This window comes from Molothrus ater, chromosome 1 (genome assembly GCF_012460135.2).
Source record: "Molothrus ater isolate BHLD 08-10-18 breed brown headed cowbird chromosome 1, BPBGC_Mater_1.1, whole genome shotgun sequence".
Lineage (NCBI taxonomy): Eukaryota > Metazoa > Chordata > Aves > Passeriformes > Icteridae > Molothrus > Molothrus ater.
Genome location: NC_050478.2, coordinates 136501844 through 136522597, shown reverse-complemented (window position 1 = coordinate 136522597; position 20754 = coordinate 136501844). Strand labels below are relative to the sequence as shown.

The following is a 20754-nucleotide window of genomic DNA, read 5'->3' as shown; positions in this document are numbered from 1 at the left end:
AGTAGGTAGACGAAACAATTCCTTCTCTAGCTGGGGACCCAAGGACAAATGATCCAAATTTCAGGATTTGGATCCTAAGAGCCCAAGAGCATAAACAATGTGGACTGAAGAGAGAAAAACAAGAAGGATGGGACTTCATGGGCTAAAGCTGTAACTGGACAATTAACTCCACTATTCTAATGGACCAGAACTTACAAAAGTGAGAGATCCTGTGACCAGTTTTCCATCTTGTGACCATTTTGGGTTCATCTTGGCTGTAGCCCTCGCTGGGCTCTTGTACTGCTAAGGTGCATTGAGGCCTTTTAATAAATCCCTACTGTATTCTTTGGCTTTGTCTAGCCTCTGTTCTAAGTCAGCCTTCACAAGACATCAGGGCCACACTGGAGCACACAAATGGGACCCTTTTCTGATGAAATAAAGCTGGAGGGGGCAGATGTGGACCTGACACACTCCCACCCCACATTTAAATCCCACCTCCAAGGTAAATATAGCATGAAAGTCAGGTTTCAGACTACAGCTCTACACCAGTCAGTCCATGCTAAATGCCAATGGAGACACCAGCCTTCTGGTGGCTTCTACAGATCTATTTGCATTTAATCTAATTAATCCCACCACAAGCTGTTTTGTATAAATAACATAGCAAAACCACAGAATTCAAGTGTTGAGGGAGTGTTGTGAGATCATTTTCAGGGAAACATTTTGTGTTCATTTTCTGGCAGGGAGAAGCCCATAGTCAGTATCAAACACCAGTGACTGCTGGGACACTGTTTTGAAGGAATCTGTAGTGGCACTGAAAACCAGAAGAGCAAACTCACATCTTTCAACCTCTTCCCAAGATACATCAGTCTTCCACGACTGGCAGCTCAGATGGGCTGACAGGATAAGGACCTCTGCATGCCCTGGCAGTCTGAACCCCAGAAGGGATGAGGTCAGCCTGAACATCTCTGATGGGAACAAACCAGTGACTGAGCCCTTAAACGTACAAGCCATGATCCTGGGCCCACTGGTGTTATCAGGAGCTTTTCCAGGGTGGGATTCATCTGACCAGATATTGGCATCTGTGCTGCAGATCCTGCAATCAGTGTGCTTGCACCATCAGCAGAGAGAAACCAGCACATGTGAGGCACAACTCATCTCATGCTAAAGCCTGTGTCTGAAACAGGTGAGGAGAGAAATCCCCAGCAGTTCTTTGCTCTGTTTGTCAGCTGTGCAGGGAGACAGCAAGGCCAAGCTCTGACAGAGAGAGAGGGGATGCTTTGTGCACATATAGAGTCAGGTGGGCTGAATGCAAACCCCTGTGACTGTGACAGGCTTCTGATACCCCCACTAACTATAAATATGGGTCATAAATCAATATATCCTCAGCCTGCAGGCATCAGTCTTCAAAGGCCTCCAAGTTGGTGGAGTGATTGTTTTTGCATGTACACATTACAGTGACTCCTTCTAAAAGTCAATGATCCTACCAATGACTGTGTCACAATGCAGGGACACTGTCCTGCTTTACACAAGTGACACAGACCAAAGCTCTGCCCTCAGGTAGGACAGCAAACTCCTGTCAGTGCTGCTGCATTAGGACACTGTGTACACATGCTACACCACATGTTTGTCAGTGCACAAGAGACACAGGATATGCACAGAGCCAATGCTCAGTTCAGGAGGAGCTGAGGAGAGAGCAGATAAAGAGCCTTTTATTTAACTGCCCCAGATTGAGATATGTGGCAACTGTGCTTCCAAATTTGCATTCTCAAGAACCAAACCAAAGATTTGTTATTCTACCTTAAAAATAAGAACACACTGCAACAGAAATGTACGTCCTTTATTAACAACTTTTCAAAATAAATCTGAAGAAAAAAAGTCTTTGGTGACACTATCTATAAAACCAACCTATCTTAGATGGTAAACCTATGATGGTATACAGGTTAATGAAGTAAACCAAATTATATGGCTTTTAAATTTCTCATTCTCTCTTTTTCTCTCATTCACACATTTGCTTTAGGTTTAATTGCACCATGTTGTCAATAGTCAAACAAAGAGGGAGAAACACTTTAAAAAAGATGTGGCAGCACTATGAAAACATTGGTAATGCATTAGAAAATTTTTCTCAAAAATGTACATTTTATACAAAATAAGATTGTATTTTTGTTTGCTTTTTTGCTTTACATTTGCCGACGTAAGAATTCCCAGTTCAGGTTTCCATTCTCATAATCCAAACACTATACATATTTTCTCTCAAAATAAATATACAGAATTATGTACAAGGTCGCAAGGCCCATTGGATCATCACTAACCCACTGTGAAATAATCACTAAAAACATTGTGAAAGAATGGGAGGGAGCATCTCAAAGCGTCTGATGAGTCCCATACCCTCCCAGCCCCCCAGTTTAACCCTTGCCTAATTTAACTCCCTCTAATTTAATTCCAACTCAAAAAATGTGTGTGAAGACGGTTAAAATAGTGGTATAAAGGCCAGCTTGACTTAGTTTTAAACAAGAGTGAGATGTACAAAATTTTGGAAGATGCAATTTTATTTCCAGCAGACACCAGCTAAGACCCTGCATAGGGCAGGTCCCTCCTTGGAAGACCACAGGTGCATCCTGTGAAATCCCACTAAAGCCCAGGGAAATGGCTCTGTCAGGCTGATGCCCTTGAAGGCCACATTTCCAGAACAGACACCAGAGCCCACCCGGGAATGGAAAAAAAAAGAAAGAAAAAAAAAAGAGCAGACAACCAAAGCCACCCTCTGCTGTAAGAGGATGTTTAAGTGGAGGAATTAACAAATTGTTGATGATGGATAACAGATGTTATGGTATTCCTTTAGTTTCAGTAGGGGAGTGCAAAAGAGGAGGACACAACATTGGACACTGGGCATGTAAAGATTTCTAAAAAATCTGAGTCTACATCTAGCTCTTTCTTTCATTGCTTCAAATGATGACTTCCATTCTCCAAACGACATCTTTTGGTAAATGAGCTATTTTAAAAGGCGCTCATTGGCGAAAAACTAATTTCTTTGCCAAAATTGGCTCTAAAAGAAAAATTGCAACCTGAAATTGATCAAATCCACGATGTTTTCCAGTGGAAAAGATCAAAGTGCTCAACAGCCATGCATTAGCACACCAGTGTGTTCACTATGAAATTATTACAAAGCTTAAACATTCACATCTAGAAAAAGGTATGGTAATCATTAGAGATTTTCACAAAATAGAAAGAGGGCAAATAAAATCTTGTGCAGGCCCAAGGGACTGCAAGGAGTGCCAGGCACTTTCTATCTTGGAAGTTTGCCCCTATTTTTGTGTCACTTTTTTCTCATGAAACCTTTCTCCAGCAATAGATCTCATTCAATTATAACTGGGAAGGGTTTCTATTTTTTTTTTTTTACCTTTAATAAATTCAATTAAAAATTCATCAGTTCTCCCAAACTCTAATCCCTACTTCTATTCTGTTTTAATGGCATGGATCTATTCACATTCATCCACCCATCTCACCCCTGATTAAATTAAGGTCAGTAACCTTTACAAAAGGCCACATGCGTAACACTCAGTCAAGTCATCAGGCATTCAAGTACCTGTAAAGTAAAGGCTAACATAGCCTGCTGTTAATGAAAAATAATAATAAAAAAAACCTACAAAAGGAGCAACAAGGAATGAACCTTGTTTCAGCACCATCTGAATTGGGAGAGGAGAAATAAAAAGAATAAAGAACCATTAACTTGCACCTAGGACACGACGAAAGAGTGATTTCATTCACTAAGGAAACAACACAGCTCTGTCCAACACAGGTGGATGTGGGAGGCTTTGCCTGCTGTTCTCAGGAGCACTGGCCAGTGATGGCCACAGTGAGTGTAACACACAGAGTCTCTGAGCTGGGTCTGTGTCCAGCTCTTCCCCTGCATCCCGGGGCTGCGGACACGGAGAGCGACAGCCATGAGGGACATTCCTTCCCAGCACGACGGCTACACCCGGGCAACACACGCAAAGGGAAATGCTCCTACCTATCCACATCCCTCTGGAGCTAAGCCTTCCATTGTCACTTGTTTAATTAGCAATCAGTAAACACAAGGGGCCTCGAATCACACTGAGAGTGAACTTTAGCACAGTCTCTTTCAGCCACCCCAAAAAGTGACGATAACAGAATGTCAAACAGCTTGAAAGCTTGGCCTGACTTGCTGCACTCCAAAAATAGTTAGTTACTCTCTTTCTAACTGAAACTCCAACCCACGTGCCCCCAAATAGCATTTACTAAAACCCAAGCAGAACTGTTATTTTGTTTTAGTACAGGTCTCTCTTGTTGGCTACAGACCAGTGACTGCTTCCCAGAGGTGCAGATGCTCTTGTGGACATGGGTGCTCACTCCCCTGCACATGGCACATGAGCAAAAACGTGAGCCCTGAAAGCCTCATCCGGTGTTTGGCACATTCTCCAAAAAGGGAGTCTAAGGAGAAGGTCTGTTCCAGTCTTTGAATGAGCTACCTGATCTCCAAGTCATGGAAGCCACTGAGCCTTTCACTCTGGAAAATAAAATCACTGGATTTCACCTTCCCATGCAGATCACCAAGCACAGACCTGAGAGCACAGGGAAGCGAGGTTCAGCTTCTTACAAGATGTGGGCAGCTGAATTAGCAGCTCACCCAAACACAGACTGAAATATATCCTGCTCCCCTTCCTCCCTGGCCTTGCCTACCTACTGCTGCCTCTTTACATTTCTCTCCACATGCTGATTTAACTCTCTAAATTGGTATTAGAAAAAGCCAATAAATCACTGGACAGTTTTCCATGAGTTTAGAGAGCTGAATGGGCTCACAGAAGCATCTGGTGGCCACCACCATGGCAGAAGGTATCAGGTGAGACTGCATGGCTAGGGAGCAGGAGAGCAACAGGAATGGAGGGGAAAGTGGCACCTCTTCCTTTCAAGTCAAGCTGCAGTCACTAGCTGCAGTCTCACATGTTTTGGCAGATTCCTTTAAAGATTTGGTTCAGATTTACAAGGGTATGTAGCGACAGGTCAAGGCGTAATGGTTTTAAACTGAAAGAAGGCAGATTCAGATCAGGTATTAGGAAGAAATTTTTTACTGTGAGGATGATGAGGCACTGGAACAGGTTGCACAGAACACGCTGGAGGTGTCCAAAGCCAAGCTGGATGAGGCTCTGAGCAACCTGGTCTAGTGGAAGATGTCCCTGCCCATGGCAGGGGGATTGGAACCAAATGATTTTCAAGATCCTTTCCAACCCAAACCATTCTATGATTCTAAAACAAAATGCCAGGAACCTGATGGTCCTGTCCTAACTTGATGTGCTCTGTTCAAATACTGCCATACATATGCAAAGCAAAGCACCCTCTGCAAGTCTTCACATGTCAGGTTGCATTCAACATTTAGCAACATGTACTTTTCACTTTGACAGCAACTTTCTGTTCAGGGATAATAATCTTACCAGCAAGAGAAATTATTTGAGCTTCACAGCATTCTCTCTACAATCAGTAACTATTACATTTACAAAGAGGAAATTGAGGCATGCCCTGGTTATGCGAGTTGCTTAAAGCTGCATATTAAATAGGTGCCTGAGCCTGAAGGAAACAGGTGGTCATTCTGGTCCAATTACTCTTCATCCCTACTAGATGGGACTGGGAGTGACTGAAGAGTTGCTACTTTTCATCCCTGCTACCAGACTGCCTGCTTACAAAGAAGTGAGGTATAGAAAGGCTTGCTGGTCTTCTGGGCATCAGCACTAAACCCTCTTGCTGTGACTTAACAGAGCTCCTCTTGGGGTGGGGATAATTACAGAGCACCCCAAAATGTGAGGGTTTGAAACATTTTTAAAGTGCTTATTTTCTTAGCAAACTGGAATGGCATCTTCCTGACCCAAATCACTGCTTCTGTTTTCATTCTTCAATGTAAATAAACACATAAATAAGCAAAGGACTAAAAAAAACAAAACAAAACAAAAAAAAAAAACCAACTGGAATATTTCAATTTAAAAATACTTATATTTGAAATGCTAAAACCATTTTGGAGCATGAGCAGCACTCATCTTTCGGAAGCAGGTTTTTTGTGTGAGTTACCCTGCCCCAAGCATGCCTGGGAACACCACTGGTGCCAGGACCCAGTGTCTGACCATATGCTTTACTTCAGGTGTCAGACCTCCATGAGGGAATGTATCTATATATTTGCACTTCCAAAAGAAAAAAAAAAGGAAAAAAGAGAAGCCCATGCTTTGATTTCAAATAAGCCAGTTACAGGCCAAATTCCTGCACTGCAAGCACCAAAGTGCTTTCTTGCTTTCCATCAACACTTCTTTTACCCTCAGAACAAATCTACTTCTGGATGTTTAGCTGCCAAGAGGCACCACTGCCCGCAGCAGGGACTTGCACAGGCTCTGGGTGTCCCACAGGACCACCATGCCCCGGGGTGCTGTGCCATCCATGGGCAGGGACACTCAGGTGTGCCTCCCTGAGCACAACACACAGCCCTGCAGCCCTGCTGTGCATGTGTGTCCCTGTGCTCCATGTCATGCTCCTCCACAATAATGCTCCTCTCTCCCTTCAAGGCAAGGCTGATTGCCTTTAAAACAGAGGTCCCCAACCAGAAGGATCTGCCTTCTCATTTGGCTGCTTGGAGATTCTCCAGTTTTCCAGCTGTCCAAAGGATTTCAGCCACAGGGGCTGCTACTGGCTTGGGGAAAACAAGAAAAAAAGTTGGTAGTAAACGAGAAATATTAATACTTCAGTTCTGTCCTGTTTGTGCTCAGTTTGTTTCTGAACCTGCTGCATTTTCCCCCAGTGAGATTCCAGCGTTTAACTGTGCAGGGAAAAAGGAATGAAAATTGCACTGACAATCAAATGCATAAAAAAAAGAAATGGCAGCTCTGAAATATTCACAACCAACACAATTTTGATTAAAGAAAGAACTCTGTTTTTAATAGGGTTTTTTTTTTTTTGATCATTAAAAAAGTTTAAACCTGCATAGCAATCATTTCAAAAATAATTATTTAATGTTCCATAATGAAACTGTACACGACCTAGTCCCAGCGACAGCAGCGTGCCGGCGGTTCGGTGTGCAGCCGCGGCCGGCGGGGGCGGGCGCTCGCTGCCGGCGGCACAGTCCGGCTCCCTCAGCAGCGGCCTCAGAGTCGCTCAATGTCTCGGTACTTCTTCCTCAGGATGGAGACCTGGTCTTTAAAGAGGACAGGGTCGAGCCTCATCTGCGAGTGGATCAGCGGCATATAGCCAAACCAGCTGGCAAAAGTGTTCATGCAGCTCTGCCGCTGGGCAAAGTGGTCGGGGTCGGCCCAGCGCGAGGCCCGGGACGTCTGTGAGGAGAGGAGAGCAGAGATCAGAGTCACCCTTGGCACACAGGATGGTGGGAATGGTGGGAATGGAGGGAATGGTGAGAAAAACAGAGAGCCATGGCTTTCCAGCAGAGGTGCGCACCCAAGGCCAGGCCAGTTGCAGCCCATGGTCTTCAGCCATAGAAGGAAAACAATTATTCAGGGTCAAACCTGAACTTTTGCAGTTCAGATCTGCAGGAATTTATACACAAGTAATTTCAACCAGCTTGCAACTTAGATGTCCTTATGTGCTTGGCATTACTCTTGCGTGTAGGTGCCCTGCAGTGAAAAGCAAGGTGCTTCCAGGAATCCCTCTGGCCAAGTCCAGTTCATCAGCACTGTCTCACAGATTCAAAAAATGAACTGGAGTCCCACACTACATCATATTTAACTCTGACCCAAGGAAAACATCATGGTCTTTGGCTGCATACATGCAAAATATTCTGGCATGATTTTCCAAAGTTCAGGGCAGCTGTAATCCCTGTGGATGTCCATTGAAACTCAGCAGCTCTGGAAAAAAAAGGCCTTAGCAGCTTTAAAGCTGCTATTATTCATTGTCTGTACCTAAAGAACATTTATAAACATAATAAAACTATTATTTAAGATAAAGTATGAATGTTGAGAACCTTGGGGTTTTTTGTTCTACTTCCCATGCATCCACTATAGCACTTATGTTTCCGCTGTACTTTAAAAACAAATATAAATTGATAAAGTCAAAGAGTGTAAATTAAAACATGAAGAAACAGATAAAGTCAGGGACTTGCCAAATGACTGTGATAAGGCCTGTCCAGTTCAGCTCAAGTGGTAGGTTATAATGTGCATTGATTGCAGCCTCCTGATTATACAGAGCCACTAAAGAGCAAGTAAAAGCTTGTTGCTAGAGGATTATAGCAGGTATTTTGGCCATTAACACTGAATTTCCATATGACTATTAATCTCTGTCACAACACTGAGGTTATGTTCATTTTTTATTTGTCTTTCAAGGAATTATGAACATGGTCCATTACATTTCCCAAAGCTGCAGGAACAACTTGTCTTTAGGAGAGAGTTATAGTTCATGGCTGACTCGAGTCACCCGTGCTGTAAGATGAAAAATGAATGCTCCAGCTTTGCCAAACAGCCAAAGCACAGCCCTGTGGAGAGGTGAAGCTGAAGCTGGAAGCAATAGGTACTTTCTGGATGGCACCTTCTTGTTCACAGAAGGTCTCCTGGGCACCCAGTCGAGTCAGAACTGCTACCAATGCTACCTCAGGTGCCAGCACAGTGACACAGAGATAATGCAGTTTACAAACTGGCATGGCAACTCCCCAGTCAAAGATGAGTAATGCTACCAGGAGAAAATGGGAGGGGAAAATTGAGGGTCCTTGTTTCACCTGCCCCCCAGTAATGGTGGTGCTGTTTGCACTGAGATCACTGACACCATGGCAGCACAGAGGGGAGGCTGCTCAGGACTTGCAGGGTGTGCAGGACTTGCTATTCTCCTCATTGCTCTCTCACAGGGTAGGAGGACAAGTGACCCCACACTACCATGTACCCCTGTTACTAGAGGTACTTCTGCAATGACAGAAGGCTTATCCAGTATCTGGAAGAGGACCTAAAAGAAGCACTTCATGGCTGCTAATGAGTGATGGCTTGACTGTGGGATAAAATGTTCCCCGTGGGGAAAAAACACTTGCATATCACAAATTATCTCTGTTGTGACAGTTCAGTGTCAGTGCTTGAATCACACTATATAATTTAAAATAGCACAGGGACAGCCTGGTACATTATATTAATTAATAATAATAAAAAATAGAAAATCTTTCTAGAATTTACTTATGCTTCTAGCATTCCATGACTAGGTCTTGGGTCTAGAATACTTAGAAAATTAGGGTTTAACTGGAATTCAGTCACCACAGTCATCAGTTTCAGGAGTTTGGGATCACCATGAATTACATCATGTCAGAAAACTATGAAGGGAAGCAGCATTCACAGTAGATGTTTGCCAGTTTTCTTTTTTCTTCATTATAATAAGCATATCTAAAGTCTATTCACAGTTCTGCTAAACTAGAAACTGCAAAAATATTTGACAGAATTGTACCACTCTGTAAGCCTAACCTAGAAGTGAACCTCTTACATTATCAATACATCCCAACTGCTAAAACATGCTGTGATTACATACCTGTCCCATCATGGTCTCCTTATACTGTTTTTTCTGTGTTACTTTGATTGGAGGCAATTTTGTCACGGCTGACACCAAAAAATTCATTAGAATGTCCTCACAATTGGCCAGTTGGTCCACCATATTCTTTAGGCTGGCAGGCAGGTAATGAGTGTACAGGTAGTGATAATATCTGAAAACCAACAGCAGTGTTATTAATACAAGTCACTGGGCTTTCAGGTATCCAGGACATTTCTATTTTAGTTGAGACCCAAGTTTTGTACTCATCTCCCCATATAGCACTTCCTTTCTTTGGTCTCACCCTCCAACAAGAAGGGAAAACAAATAAGTTTCTCATCAAGACAGTAAACAGTGCTAAAGGAGAAAGAGAACATGTACCTTTTCTGCAACCATGTTGAAAGAAACAATGTGGGCCTAAGTATCAAGATAATGGACAAGAGGAAGGAGAGCCCCACTGTGCTACAAGGTGATAGACAACACTGATGAATTCATCCTCCCTATTTTCTTCCCAAACTGCTCAGTTGGAAAGAACTCGCATTAAAACTGCCCTACTACTGTTCTCATTGTTGAAATTATTCTCCTTTGGGTCTATATCATCCCCTGTGGCCTGTCTTCTCCTTAGTGGGGGTGTGGATTAGAGATTCCAGAATTTCCTTTTTCTTTAAATGTAGAGAGGACTTTGATCTGCTGAAGTTCTAACAGCATAGGTTTTCTCCAACATGCTGCAATATGCTGAACCGTCACATGCCCATTGTACTACATTTCTAGAGTAGCCAGAAGACTTTGCAGTCTGTAGCTGTCAGCCAACACATACCCAGAGCTGGTCTGGAAGTAACCTCCTTTCTGCTATGCTACAGGCCATTCAGCCAAGCAGCTTAATGAATTCGGGAACTCTTTGAAGTATGTAATTCCTGATGTTAAAAAGAGCAGTCTGACTGCCTCAAAACACAAGTGACTTCAAAGAGACCCAACAAGTGCAGTAATGATTACCAGATCCCCAGAGCTCAACCAAGAACTTAAATTATTACCCCATAAAAAGTAGACCCACTTACTATCTTTTTTCCCCCTCCCCAGAAGAATGCTCTTCACACCCCACTCCCTCTTTACTGTTTTGTTTCATACAGAAGAAGGATAGCAGATGCTCTGGATTCTTACTTGTGGTAAATAGCAGCTCCTGTCAATACCATGGAATAGTCATTAGTCCATTTGGAGGTATACCCCCACCTTTCCTTAGTGTTGTCCCAGAAGTGACTGCGTGCAGGATAGCCTACAATCCTCTCTGGAAAGCTCTGCCAAACTGTAAAGGCAAAATCCACCTGTGGACAAAGGTACAGGCCAAATGAATACTGAAACTGTTTCAACAAATGTCAACAAAACAAAATATAACCTTGCCATTAATTTGCAGTTCAAAATCTTGGAACTGTTGCAAAACAGTAATTCTGTGTATTCATCAGTAAATTAAACTGACTGCTTGACATTTTGCCCTATAATTATGCACATTTTAATGGTTCCTGTTAAAGGGAGTCTAGAGCATCACAGCATTACATTAACATTTTCAAGCTTGCCCTTTACACATCAAACCTGTTCAAGTTACAGAAAGAATGGGTGTAGGTGCATGTATTTATACCTTGATGCAACACCAAGGGGTAACGGCCATGTGGTAAACTGAAATTTTTGCACATCTTTGTGCATTGAACCTACCGTTATAATCACTGTTAACACAGAGTTTGGAAAATCAGAAGTCAAGCACTTTAAATGGTAAAGGTGGCTCAGTGCAAATAAAACAGTCAGTGTGGAGTTGTTTTATATTTTCTGTTTCGAGCCTTCTGAAGACCATGTCAGTCATACTTTCAAGAATGTCAATATGACCAAAAAGGTTCAAGATACAGCTTAATAAAGAGGAAGGTAAAATTCCATTTAGTTAAATCGCATAGGGAGCCTAAACTTTATGAAAAATGCTTTATATTGTATAAGACACAAGACTATGTCAAATGCTCAAATGCTGCCAACGGCATTTTTTTATTTTATTGTCTTGCTGTAACTATTCTAATAACTCAAATCTCTGAGATTGAGAAGTTTTGAGAAGTGACAGGACATTGCTACCCCATGATCCTACCAAACAAAATCTAGTGATATTAGGAAAGGGATGATCTGGGTAGTTTGCAAAAGGATCGTCAGCCTGATATTTGACAAGAGTTTGGTAAAAATATATATGGAAAGATTTTATCAATGGTTGGCAGTCCCTAGCCTTCAAGTTAGATTTTGGAGCTCAAGTTAGACTGAAATTTTTTAAGAGTTATACACAATTCTTATTGTCCTATTCAAACCCAAAAAAAAGAGGGCTTTGTTTCTGCACTGCACATTAGGCTCCCGTCAGTACCAGAGGGACCTAAACTTCACTCAAAAATGTTTGAAAAACCTTCCAAGAATGCAGTCAAAGTTAAGGGTGTAGAGGTTAGGTAAAGAATAGCTGCTCTGAGAACAGTCCCATTTTGTGTTGATTACTGTCAGACTTCTCACATTTACAGTGTTTTTATGAAACAGAAGAGTCGCACATGGGCTGAAATACAAAGTTAGGGCCTGGTTATTTTCTTTAAAGTTGTTTCAAGGAATCTGGGGCCAACCAGAAAGACAATGTGCACAAACCAGTTACCGTTGTGATAGTTCTGCTCTTATCCAAATCAATACCACATGAAAGAGCTGAAGGGGTTTTTTCCCTATAAAGGCCTTTCCCATAAAACGTGACATCTGTTTTCTTTAGAGAAGTCTGAGAATCTCAAACTTAAATAAATAATAAAATTGCTGCACCCAGTGCCCTCTCTTGTGATTTCAAGTATCTGCCCTTGCACTAGGGAGATGCAGTAAAGCAACCACCCTAAGAGAAAACTCCCTTTATTAGAAAAGCCCCTCAGGTCTCATCCTAAGTAATTTCCAGCAGTGCTGCCACTCTTGGCTGATCACCAGGAAAACCCAACCAAGCTGGCAATCTCTTAAACCTCTGGATCATGACCCACACTGACTCCTAATGACTTCCCATGCACACACCCTCTGTGCCTGTGGAACAGCTCCTCTCACAGAACAATCGCTCCCCGTTCTGTTGAGAATGGAAAACCTTTACACACCGGGGTCAGACAGTCCAGAGGATGTGCCTGGTGACTGCTGCTCTCAATGGGAATATGATTGTCTTTGACCATGTTTCTAAACTGCCTTTTCTGGGCCTTGTAGCTGTGCCACCACAACCCTCCATGAGTAGCTAGTTTCAAAGGAGATGTCACATCACACTGGCGTAAGCTGTACCGTGAGGGAAGTGAAGCAACAGAGAGTTCTCTCTTCATGGAGAGCCACCACTGCTGGTGGTGGCACCCTGGCAGAGACAGGCTGGAGCTGCAAGGTGGGTTCTAGCAAGAGCTGGCCAGCTGGTTCTGTCTGCAGCACAGGGACCAGGGGGCTCGTAGAGCAAACACCCACTGCACAAACACACAGGATCAGCTGTAAGTTGCTCACAGGAGCAACAAAGAAAACAAAGCAAAGTAACAAAGCCACAAAGAAAAGTGTAGGCTGTCTCACAGCAAGTATTTGTGCTTCAAAATGTTTAGGGTAAACATGGCCAAGTCAAATGAGAAACACTATTTATTTCGTATTTCATATGTGTTCCAGAAGCCTGTATGACTCTGAAGTTTGCAGGATGACTAAATACCAGTTAAAACAAAACAAAGCCTCAAATCCTCAGGGAACCCACAGGCTGGATTGCTGTAAATACCCTGTCAGTGCAATGAAGTCCTTAGAGGTATTACCATGATCCCCCAGGGCAGCTGAGATGGGACCCTTCATCAGCAGCAACAACCTGCTTAGGAATTCCAGCCCTAGGAGAAATGTCTTTTATTGCTTTGGGGTTTCTTTGGGCTGTGCAGGGCTCTGCACACAAGTGCTTTGGCAGCAGCCATATTCTTCCTCATCTAGCAGAAACTACCAAGGTGTACCAGGTTCAATGTCAACTATTTCTTTCATTTTTAAAGCAAAAGAGGGCTACCAAGGATGTTTCTTGAGCCGTCTAACCACAGCACAACATCTGTACACAGGAGAAGAGCAGTTGCGATCTCATCCATTTAGAACAAATTCAGTGACATCTTAGGGTATATAGCAGTGACTGAAGACTAATATTACACATTTCTTCACTGACATATAAGTACTGGCAGCATCAGTGAAAGATCCTCATCACTGACAGAAATGCATTTTTATATAGGTGAAGTGGGGAGAGCAGAATGACCATGGACATGGAGGAAAAAAGGGAAAACAAAAGAAAATCGAGTTTTTCAAGCTATTCCCTGGCCATCATTAATAATGTATTTCCCAAATATTGCACTCTATATAAACTGTCATCGGTTTCCCTTGTGGTTCTCAGGAAGAGGTTTAGAAATCAATACTCATCCCAGTTGTAAAAATTGGTTTTCTACAGTATTTTTCTTTTCTTAGTGCTATCTTGCTCTTGGCACAGACACTCGAGCACCTAAACTAGCAAAGATCTCCAATTTTATGGGCTGAGACAATGGGGAAAGAGCATTCCTCAGTGAAATCTGCACTAGGGTGGCAACGCTGTCTTTTGGAGTGATAGCAGTCCCTCTCTGCTGACAAGCCTTCCCCCTCTACCTACACCCTCTACTGATACTGTGGGGGGGGGGGGTGGAGCCACCCCAATCAGAAAAGTGAGAGCAGAATATTAAAGCTGACTGCTCTTGGCTGCCTACACCCGCCTGCAGCTATGTTACTAAAATAATAAAGAACGGAAGAACCATATGCTAATGATGAGCCAATTAACCAGGGCGAAAGCTCCTCTGATGGCAGGCAGTGGCAGGGCTGCTGAAACAAGTACAACACCTTAAATCTGAGGACTACAGCAGGAAATCTTGTAACATTTGCTCACTGGCAAAGGCAAGAGAAGAGCGAATCTGCTGTGCTCAGGCTGAGCCCAGGAGCCAAGCAGAGTCCCAGAGACCCTTACCTCAGTGGTTGAGAGCACGGTGTCCTCATCCAGGCTCAGCACTGCGTCTGTCACAATGTTGTCGTAGGGTAGGAAGCGACTGCTCATAACCTGTGGGTATTCAAGGCAGGAAGGGGAGGAAATAAAAATCACTTGAAGGACTCATTTCCAAGGCAAATACTTAATTTTACTCCTCACTCTTATTTCCTCTTGTCTGAGGTAGGTGGCATATTTCTGTCTGATGGAAAAGACCCTTCAGCTCAAAAGTGAAGGAGTGTCATTTTTGTCACTCCAGCAGTCAGCCTATACCTTCTATCTGAGGAGTAATTTCTGAATAGACCTCCCTCTTTGCAGCAGGCTGCTTTCCTTTAGTGACAAACTGCACTGGTCTGTACTGATAATTACATGTGCCTACAGCTTCTTTGTGGAGGATATTTTCCCTGCTGGCAAGGACTGTCCCTCTGCTCTCCTACAGGGTGTGAGGATCAAAGGTAATGAACGCCAAGAAGGACTTTGCAGCCTTCATAAGCTTACACAGCTGGGAAACCAAACAGCTCAGGCTGTGTGTGAAGGATGTAATGCTACCAGGATGCTGCAACATTCTCCATCAGAAAAGGAGAACATACTAAAGAACTCAAGCTTTTAAAGCTCAAATCAAGCTTTATCTGCATGAAGAATTATATAGGTATGGTAGCATTTTAAGAAGTCACATTCTTAAATGGCCTTCCAGTACCTGAAGGGAGCCTGAAAGAAAGATGGAGAGGGACGTTTTATAAGAGCATGTAGAGACAGCACAAGGGGGAATGGATTCAAACTGACAGGGAGGAGGTTTAGATTAGGTATTAGGAAAAAATTCTTTACTGTGGTGGTGGTGAGGCACTGTAACAGGTCGCCCAGAGAAACTGTGGATGCCCCATCGCTGGGAGTGTTCGAGGCCAGGCTGCACAGGGCTCTGAGCAACCTGGTCTAGTGGGAGGTTTCTTGGTCCATGGCAGAGGGGTTGGCACTGGATAGTCTTTAAGGCCCTTCCAACTCACACCATTCCATATATATAAAAAACCTATATACAGAATAAACTTTTTAAAGATATAGCAGGACAGTCCTCAAAGTAATAGGAAATAGATGGGAAAGCTGGATCAAAAAGATAACAGCGAGAAATGAAAATCCATATGGTTTCTTTATCAGACTAAATAGCACCTTTTGAGAACTCATGAAGAATAACAAGGACACAACACAGTTTGTTTCCCTCATTTACTAGGACAAACAGCCTGGTTAGTTACTAGACTTCTTTACCAATTTACTATGCCAAGAGAAAACTTCAAAGGTCAAGCCCAGTAAGAGGAATCCACTGTATGGAAACAGGGACATGGAGAAGTTTTACACAAGCCTCCTAATTGACATGATCAGTTCTACATCCCCTGCAACCTGTTTGGGAACAGGTCTTTGGAATCTATGCCTGGATTCAGAGAAAGATCTGTCTCCATAATCAAGATGTTCACAGTGTCTGTCTGGAGAGCACCCCTTCATCACTGTGATGGCCTTGGTCCAGGGAGGCAGGGCTCTGATGAAGAGGTGATCTGCCTGGGGCTGAGGGTTTTGCTCTGCTTACACTAAGATGAAGCAGAGCAAGCAGGCAGCAGGAGACCCATGTTTATTTAGAACACCGCAACACATGTTCTCATCCCTAATCTTTTACAGACTGTGCAGAAATTTTAAGTAATACAGCAGTCAGGACTTACTATGTATTTTTTTAATAGCTAAAGTACCGTTTTGTAAAATGGGTGTTATAATATTTGATTTCAAGGGAAGAGTGAAGGTTTGGTAAAGGCAGACCACCATGATCAGCTGCATGGAGTACTGGTGCCTGCCAGCAGGCCTTGGCCAAGTTTGGAGATGAAAAGCAGTTTCTTTGTGCAACTTCTGAACTGTGTTGCTCTGGCTCTGCAAACTTGGTCCAAAAAACCAGCTTTGCACATAAGAAGCCATTTGGCATATGCTGGGATATTAGAGGGAAGAGACTGTCCACTATAAACACACCTTTATGTACTCAGGAGACTCATTTGTAATCTAAACAGTGCCTGGGGCCAATTTCTACAAACATTATAGTACTGGTCAGAGATTTCTCCTCTATCTCACCTCTGCTAGTTTTACAAAAAGAAAATAAAAACACCCAGAACATTCAAAAGGCTCAGAAATCTCTACAACCTTTCTTGGCCCTGCAGCAATTCTGATACTGTTTATGTGGCTAGCTAAGGCCAGAGTCTTTAGCTGCCAACCTTGCAGGGTCTTGTTAACGTGATAAGGAGAAAAGACCAAAGACAAAATTACAAATTCAAAATAGGATTGTACAGGCAAAGCAACTATAAGTTCCCTTTGCCAACACAGAGCTCTGGAGCCAGCTGACAGAGACTGCAGAGGGGTCCAGCTCAAATCTGTTTCAGATTCTAGAAGCAAGAAGACTTGCTCCTCTCAGGTCTGCATTTGGAAAGGATTCATCCACTTAAGTGAGTCTTTTCTCATCTGATGGCATCTATTTTCACTTTGTGAAAGTACAAACAAGACATGTGTGTTGCACAGCAAGAGATGACATGGTGATTTTGCTCCCACACAAGTGTTCCAAGCCCCTTTTTTTTTATTTGATGGCAGCAGTACCTCTGAAGTACCATAAAAGAAGATATTTTTCAAAGGCAATTTCTCATTTTTAACTCTGCTTTTGAGTCCATAGCTGACCCCCAAGTCTTGCATGTGACTTAGACTCAAGGAGTGCAGCTGCATCACTACTTTCATGCACCTGCAGAGAGATGGAATCTCCAATGATGGGGTCAGCACTCTCTGCTGCTGGGGTCACATTTCAAAACTGAGTCCCACCTGTGAATCTCAGATTCAAGGCATTAATTGTCATGCTGATGATTTCTGAGTGCACAGGCCCCATGCATGAAACACGAATCTGCAACTAAGCTGGTACAAAAGGCCATGGAATAGAAGGGAGCTGTCATTTTGCTGGGAACTACAAAGCTTTCACCAAAGCCGCTGGAAAAATCAATTCCTGTCCCATCAGAGAATGCAGGCAAGCTTTTACCACGCTCCTCTCCACCTACCTTGCTTTCTCCTTCAATGACTATGACAGGCACAGAAGTGGCAGGCCAGCGGTGTTTGGCTGGGAGGGGTTTATCACAATTCCATAAAACAATAATCTGAAAGAGAATATTGGACCATGATCAAAGACCAGTCCATATTCTAAGGTCTCAGATTTCCAGACAGACGTGTTAAATTCAAGTTAGGAATTTCAAAATCCAAAGCAATGAAACAAATCTGCATAAAAATAACACTTCCTACATTGATTTCACCCAAGCCAACTACTTACAGTATACATCCTCTCAGGTAAATATAGGTTGGACAGGAACTTGGGAAGTCTCTGTCTCAGCCACATGATACAGATGTGACTGATTTACTGTGGCTTTCATTAAAGGCAAAACTGCTTGTGACACTCCACTGCAAGAGGGTGCTCCTACTGAACTCCCCAGGGTTTTATTTAGAGAAGCCAAAATCCTGGCACTGATGAGATTAAAAGTCACAGCAGAAGGAAGGAAGATCACATAAAAGCTCTTGAGGCATAGGCATCCTTGTGCAGTTTGCAGCACACACAATGCTGGTCTTTAAAGTGCACTCATTACTTTACCCGTCTCATGTAACAATTGGTTTAATTACTATCTCTATTCCACTCCCATTATACTCAGAATTTTTATTTCCCATGCAGGTAGGTCATAGACCATAGAAATCTCAGAGGAAAGAGACATCAGAATTGAAACAGAGGGCTGAAACAGGGCTGACTCACGAGGCTCCACATTCCTGGCAGAGTGGTTTGTCTCTGCTGTGACTGACAGCCAAACAGTGCTGCTTACCTGTGCACAGTACTGGGACTTGGCTACAGCAACCAGGAGTTTCAGCACAGGCTGAGATTGGGAAACCAGGGGAGTTACTGCGTGGATAACGGCAGTGAATGTGGAAAGAGGCTTCAGACCTGAAGTGAAGAGAGACGTATGCAGTAAAGACAAAATCGCCCCAGTTATTACAGATTAAAGGACTTCAGGGATGGAAAAAACAATCTGCACTTAATGCAAACCTTGCCAGGTTTTTTTAGGTCATCTCCCTTCCTCTCAGATACCAGATGCTTCAGAGGAGATCACACTTCCCTTTAACTCCCACTCTGCGCCTTTAACTTCCACTCTGAAATACTGGACTCCAAAACAATTATTTCCTTTTCTTACTCACTCTTTCCACAGATGTTCTGTTATCTCTCTTTTTCATCCAGTTTGTCCCACAATATTGACATCTAGTTTGTTCAGCCAAATGTCTTTCTTGACACAGGCTCTGTTTTGCTGCCTGGCTCTGGATGCTTGATGTTTTTTTTACAGATTATCTCCACAAATTCCAGAAGCTTATTCATTTTCCTCAGTTCCATTACAGCCTCTGTCAGATTTTTGCTTTCTGGGTTGATTCTTATCCACATGAATCTTCAATTACATCCTGAGCTGATAATTCTGCTTGCATCCTTGCCTTCCATTTTTAAATTTTTGTCTTGCTATGATTTCCTTTTTTTGCCCGGAATAACACATCCTACTGGCGCCTACCCTTCCTTACTGCTCTCAACCTCATCTAAATTCATCAGTGTGGGGGTCATAGTCGTTTTTCATCAGAATTAGCACAGAAACCTTCTTCTCCCTTTTTTAACACAGTAACTGTCAATTTTTAGCAGGTGAGCAGTACAGATCCACACAAGTGGGATGGCAGAGGCTGAGCCAAAAGTAGCAGCAGTCTGGTAAGCAGGATGCCTTCAGCCTGGAGGCACATTCACCTGCAGAACTCATTGTTCAAGCTCTGCTTCAGGAAAAAGCCATGAACCTAAGCCCTATTCATTCCTTCTAGTGGGATTCATATGAAGACACATAGTATGCAGAGTAAATCCATACCAAGTGTGCACTCCAATAAAAAGTGTCATTGGTAAATTACCACTTTTCCAATTTGCCACGCAGAAATAAACAAAGAAAGGAAAAAGCTATTCCTCTTATGTCCCCTCAGGCCATGAATGGGTCAGCAACTCAGGCATTAATTACCAGCAACTGAAAAGTATGAGGGAACATAATTTTTTTTAACAATCTCTGCAAGCAAGAGGCACATGATGCATGTTGATGAGTCAGAGATGTTACAGTCTACAGTGGGCAGTGAAGATTGAGACAGGATAAATGAAAGGCATCATTAACTAGAAATGAATGGTAAGTCACTTGGCACATGCTACTCAAAGACAAAACTTCAAAATTCCACTAGAAATTCCAGATGTTACTACATTATAGCAAGGATTCACTCACCAAGATTAGCATAGTAGTAAGGAAAATCTCCCAGATATGAGGAATATTGTGGCAGTACAAATAACCCTCCAGGATGTTTGTTCCATATTAAGCTGTTACGTGATATGTGCTTAAATATTCTGTCCTGAATAATCTGGAAAACAAGAGAAATAATGATTTTTAAATAGACTGTCACAGTCACTGGTAGAAGCTTTGGGACTCCAGCTGACTGGAATCATCACCCATTCTGCAAAAAGCTGAGGCACACAAATTACTAAACACTCCTCCTTGATCTCTCTTAAAAGGACTCAGAACCTGCACACTCTGACACCACTTCAGCAGCTCAGGCTTTGTGCCATAAGTTTTAGAGCACCTGATTAGTCTCTCTGGACATGGGGACCATACAATTTATTGCTTTTTATAATTCAAGTCAAATATTTTGTCTATTTGAGTATCTTAGCAGTTGTAAGCCTGATTAGTTCATTGTCAGCTTTACTATCCAGAACTCACAGAAGACAATTATTTGAAGATGGCATTAAAACCCAGATAATATTAGGAGATAAGGAGAGTATTCAAAACCAAGAAGACTTTCAGCAAATCAGGCTGCACTAAGTATTAATTTTTTTCTTAATTATAAAGGGATATTAGCATTCAGATGCATCACTGATTCCACGTCTCAGTTCTGTAACAGTTCCTTGTTGGATGAAACAGATGATCTTTTCCCAAGTACTGCCTGACTCTATAGGGGGCCAAAACCAGAGATTCTTAGATTTTTGAGGTCAGAACAGATTGCTACGTCATCTACTTTATCACCTAGAATACCACAAGCAAAAAAAGAAAAAATGATACCAGGCCATACAATTAGTGTGTATTTATGCAATTACAATTGCTTCACATGGGATCCCTGATTGCAGGATCAAGAGTGGTTCTTACACTGATGGGAAATCCTTT

At 42.7% G+C, this 20754-nt stretch overlaps 1 protein-coding gene across 1 annotated transcript in view; it reads right to left on the bottom strand.

Moving 5' to 3' along the window:
- Nucleotides 1-1799: 1799 nt before the first annotated feature.
- Nucleotides 1800-20754, bottom strand: part of EXT1 (exostosin glycosyltransferase 1) — a 182103-nt gene continuing 163148 nt past the window's right edge. Inside the window, exons 5-11 of the mRNA XM_036405689.2 lie at nt 19825-19957; nt 18361-18479; nt 17557-17652; nt 14480-14569; nt 10636-10796; nt 9481-9652; nt 1800-7301 (exon numbers count right to left, since the gene is read on the bottom strand). Of these exons, the coding sequence (XP_036261582.1) occupies nt 7116-7301; nt 9481-9652; nt 10636-10796; nt 14480-14569; nt 17557-17652; nt 18361-18479; nt 19825-19957 (957 nt within the window). The 3' untranslated portion in view covers nt 1800-7115. The remainder of the gene's footprint in view (nt 7302-9480; nt 9653-10635; nt 10797-14479; nt 14570-17556; nt 17653-18360; nt 18480-19824; nt 19958-20754) is intronic.